The sequence below is a fragment of the Sinocyclocheilus rhinocerous genome, unplaced genomic scaffold, assembly GCF_001515625.1.
Source record: "Sinocyclocheilus rhinocerous isolate Xijiao unplaced genomic scaffold, SAMN03320098_v1.1 scaffold705, whole genome shotgun sequence".
NCBI classification, from domain to species: Eukaryota; Metazoa; Chordata; class Actinopteri; order Cypriniformes; family Cyprinidae; genus Sinocyclocheilus; species Sinocyclocheilus rhinocerous.
This window is the reverse complement of record NW_015630576.1, coordinates 1,474,819-1,479,148: the sequence shown is the minus strand read 5'-3', so window position 1 is coordinate 1,479,148 and position 4,330 is coordinate 1,474,819. Positions and strand designations below refer to the sequence as shown.

The 4,330-nt window shown below is 36.0% G+C and overlaps 1 protein-coding gene across 1 annotated transcript in view; it reads right to left on the bottom strand.

Moving 5' to 3' along the window:
- The window catches only part of LOC107740662 (interferon alpha-1-like), a 3,953-nt gene extending 1,105 nt beyond the window's left edge, over window positions 1-2,848 (bottom strand). Inside the window, exons 1-5 of the mRNA XM_016553168.1 lie at window positions 2,720-2,848; window positions 2,542-2,628; window positions 2,253-2,399; window positions 2,068-2,163; window positions 1,889-1,950 (exon numbers count right to left, since the gene is read on the bottom strand). Of these exons, the coding sequence (XP_016408654.1) occupies window positions 1,889-1,950; window positions 2,068-2,163; window positions 2,253-2,399; window positions 2,542-2,628; window positions 2,720-2,848 (521 nt within the window). The remainder of the gene's footprint in view (window positions 1-1,888; window positions 1,951-2,067; window positions 2,164-2,252; window positions 2,400-2,541; window positions 2,629-2,719) is intronic.
- Between the last annotated feature and the right edge of the window lie 1,482 nt (window positions 2,849-4,330).

Here is a 4,330-nt window from a genome sequence, read left to right as displayed (position 1 = left end):
TATCTGGTCGGTATTGAAAAGTCAATTTTTAATTTTACGCAAAATGCCATATCCGCTGAGTTATTCTGTCATGTTTTCTCTCTTTTTTTTCCAAACCTTTTTTTTTCTCCCTTTTTTTGTCTCCCTTTTCTGCAGAATACGATATATCCGCTCAACCAATCACAGCGCACCATTCCACGCACTGTAAACAGTAACAACCAATCACAGCGCACCATTCCACGCACTCTAGACAGTAATGGCGGCGCTTTGAATACACCCGGCATCCTAGTTTTCCTCATCTATTTTGTACTTTGTGATCAACAAACAAACAAAATTTTATAATAAATCTTTGAAAATCAAAATCTGGATTTGAATTTTTTATGTTATTATAACCTAAAGATGCCATGTGAAAGTTTGAAACAGAAAATAGTGGTTTTCATCTTGCCACTTTCTTGGTAAAGAAAACACATTTTTACTCAAATTAATCAAAATGGATTTATAGCGTTTTGGAACCAAACTCTTCATATATATATATAAAATAACAGTCATTTTCCCAGAATATCTTGTGACATAAACCCAAAAACACATATATAATTTTTTTTAACGAGTAACAGCCAATACAAATGTTTACAAACATTGCAGTGCATGTGCAGTGATAAAGTGTTGCTGCGTTCCGTGCAAGAGTGCAATGCAAAAGTGCTATCTCAAGCGTCTAGTGCAGGGGTGACCAGCGTCGGTCCTGGAGAGCCACAGTCCTGCAGAGTTCAGCTCCAACCCTACCTGAGCTCTACGGGTTAGGCTACTAGAAAGCTACAGGCAGGTGAATTTTTCTCAAGGTTGGCTTAGCCTACTCTAGGTTTAGCCTATTCTGCAGGACCTCCATCATCGGAGTCTGACAGCCCCTCTCTCTCCATTACGAAATGAAAGCTTCCACAGCTAAATGTGCATTAAGTATCCAACATTCCACACTTGTTTTTATTTTCGGTTAATTAAGTACATCATATGGGCATTTGAGGGCACTTTTTCTTTATTGGAATTTTCAGTGTGAACACACTAACCACACTATTTATACTAAAAAACGGCATAGAGCATAAATACGCGACTGGACGCCACCTAAGAATCATTAAGATCAACCAAATATGGTAGCAATCTTTCGAAATAATTGAGTGAACTAGCCTTGCAGCCCACTTTTGGGCTTGTTGCAAGTTAAACCCACACGACCTGTACCCTCACTTGCGGAAATGCGTGCGCAACACTGTCCCAGGTCTGAACATGCAGCATCGATTGTGAAGCATATTCCTTGCTGATTTTTAAATGCTTTAAAAAATACATTATATTTTTTAAAATATACAAAGAAAGGCAAAAACATGTATAGGTAGGCCTAGATAATATATAGTTACGTAAGTGTATCTTGAAACATGATATTTTTGGCCGTTTTTGTCTAAAAATATATTTTGCCACATGTGATAAAACTCGCTTGTAATTCGCTGCTTGTAAGTTATACTCAGAGATATGAACTTCAGTGTCTTCAGTTTTATTGAGTGTTCAGTATAATCATCTTACATGATCATAATTACACAAATTAATCAAATAAATAAATAAACAAACAAACAAACAAACAAACAAATAAATAAATAAATAAATAAATAAATACATACATACATACATACATACATACATACATACATACATACATACATAAATAAATAAATAAATAAATAAATAAATACATACATACATACATACATACATACATACATACATACATACATACATACATACATACATACATACATACATACATACATACATACATACATACATAAATAAATAAATAAATAAATAAATAAATAACTAGCCTAATCTATGAAAAACTCCTCAGAATAATTTAACTGAATAATGTTCAAGCGTGAATTTAAGAACAAACAGGAGCTCCTTTCGAACCACCTCCCACGCGCAGACACTGTAGTCCTGAAGGAGAGAAAAAGACAGCAATTATTTATAGCCTATGGGCTTGAATGACAATATTTTGTTAGAGTGATTTGTAAACCATATTTTATGCATGCTGAACAATGAGGTCTGGTGTACCTTGTTTCTGAGGAGAGTGGCCAGTTTATCAAAATAGGTTTTCAGTGCATCTTCTCTTGTGGGAAAATCATCCACGCGCTGCTTTCTCCCCATAATCTACACAAGGATGAGAAATGTGAGACGAGTACAGGCATGTTCATATATTCATCTGTGAAATTCTATTAAAAAATGTATTATTCCCTTACACATTGGTACTCGTCAGTTAAACGAAAAACTATGTTTTGGAAATCCTCCACTTTCTTCTGGTTCCAGGATTCTGGATGACTATCGTTAGCAAACAGGTAGTCAATGTGTTCCATGATTTTATACACTGCCTTTGCTACACCAATGTTCTGCAAAGTAAACATATAACATAGAAACCATTATGCCCGGTCTCCTTCATCATTTTGGGTTCTAGCAAGCAACCTAGTATTCACCAGAAACATTTAGACAATCGAATATGGAATGACTAGTCTTGATGTGTTGCTAGTTTACCTGATTGGAGTCATTTGATTGCAGTGCAGATTTCGGGAAGGTTATTTTGACGTTTTCTTTTAAGCATTCACGAGGAAAAAGACCTCCCTATAAGTAAAGACACAATAGGTTAAGATATAGTTTAATATGTACAACAGGTAGGCTATAGGAATGAAAAACAACCGAAAAAATAACTTACCATATTCTCAAGTAGACTGCGAGTTGTTTTCACGAGACCCCGCCGCATGATGCATTTTGTTGGCATTGAACAAATTTGGGCGAAAAAAAGAAATGGACACAGCAAAGCGATAAATTTCCAAAGTGCCATTGTATTTGTGTGAGACAAGAAAGCAAAAAGATCAGAAAAAGTATGCTGAAAGTCCAAAATTAAAAGAGCTGTAAAATAGCACTCGGTAACAAAATCTCCTGATATTGCTGAAGACATGGATGTCAATGATCCGTTTTATACTAAAGCTTAGTGATGAATGGAAAGAATATCATCGTATTTGGATTTTTTTTTTGTAACCCGCAGTGCACTCGCTTTGCTGTTTCCCTTTGCGCCTCTCTCTCCTTTGCTGTGGTTAATGAGGATGTGGTCTATCTATCTATCTATCTATCTATCTATCTATCTATCTAATTTCGCTGGTCACAAAATATAAAATATCCAAGTCCAAATATCCAAAAATATCCAAGTATACGACACTACTGTTGTCCTTATATCTAAATAATCTTAAGTATCTTAATTATGTATGATAATTGGTGTAGTCTATTTACAATGAATTCGTTTTTTGGATATAAATATTATTACTTGGGATATTTTCAACCTTAAAGACACAAAAACCGTAGGCTGTCATGGGAGAAAGTTCGCGAGTTTCACATTGAAAAACAAAAAAACAAAAACTAAACAAATGAGGGAAGATAGCGTTCTCGCCTTGAATGACTAAATTATGTAACTATAAATGACTATAAATTACGGTATTTTCATTACATTGATTAAACGTTGGTCAAGATCTGTCTGTCATCATTTATCAGGAGACCGGTAGATTACGTGCGACCCAGTGGTGTTTTCACTTTTCACTCGCAACTCGAAATAAACTGCCGGGCAAGTCCCAATTCTTTCTATGAATGAACGGTTGAATTTTTTTCTTTCATAAAATTGATAAGAGAAAATCATTTACTCAGACAGCTGGAAAGCGAAGCTCCCATTCGAGGTGTTGCGCCAACATCACAAGCGAATCATAATTACCAGCGCCTCGCCACACGCAGAGTTCACTTCCCACGCTCACAAACCACACGAGCATGTACACCCGGGTCCTCGCGCTCTATGAATTCAGTTCTGTCGATTCAGCGCGTGTGGCAGGTTGTGTTCCACTCATAACTAATAATGAGTGTGCGCTATAATAATAATACCCACACCGTCATCATTAATAGCGGAATATTCCATCTTCACCACTGTTCACGTATGAAGCGCAGTTACCTGAAATTAGCTCTGCTGTTATATACATTTAGCCTCGGTTGTCGAGTAGCCTATATCTGGAAAAAATAAACAAAGGGAGTAGGCCTATCATTATATGCATCATTATGGAACTGAGACCGAGACCAACTGATTTTACAAAAAATTTCCTTTAAATGCATGATCATCATCATCATCATCATGGAATTGCATAACCTAGGGCAGTTACAATAGTTGAGCCTATTGTATGAGTCAAACAGTAAAATGATGAAAGAAATAAAGATTGCATTGTTGAAATGCATTTTCACTGAAATCTTCTGAATCAGGTGGTTGGCCTACAGTACAGCCAAGAATGGT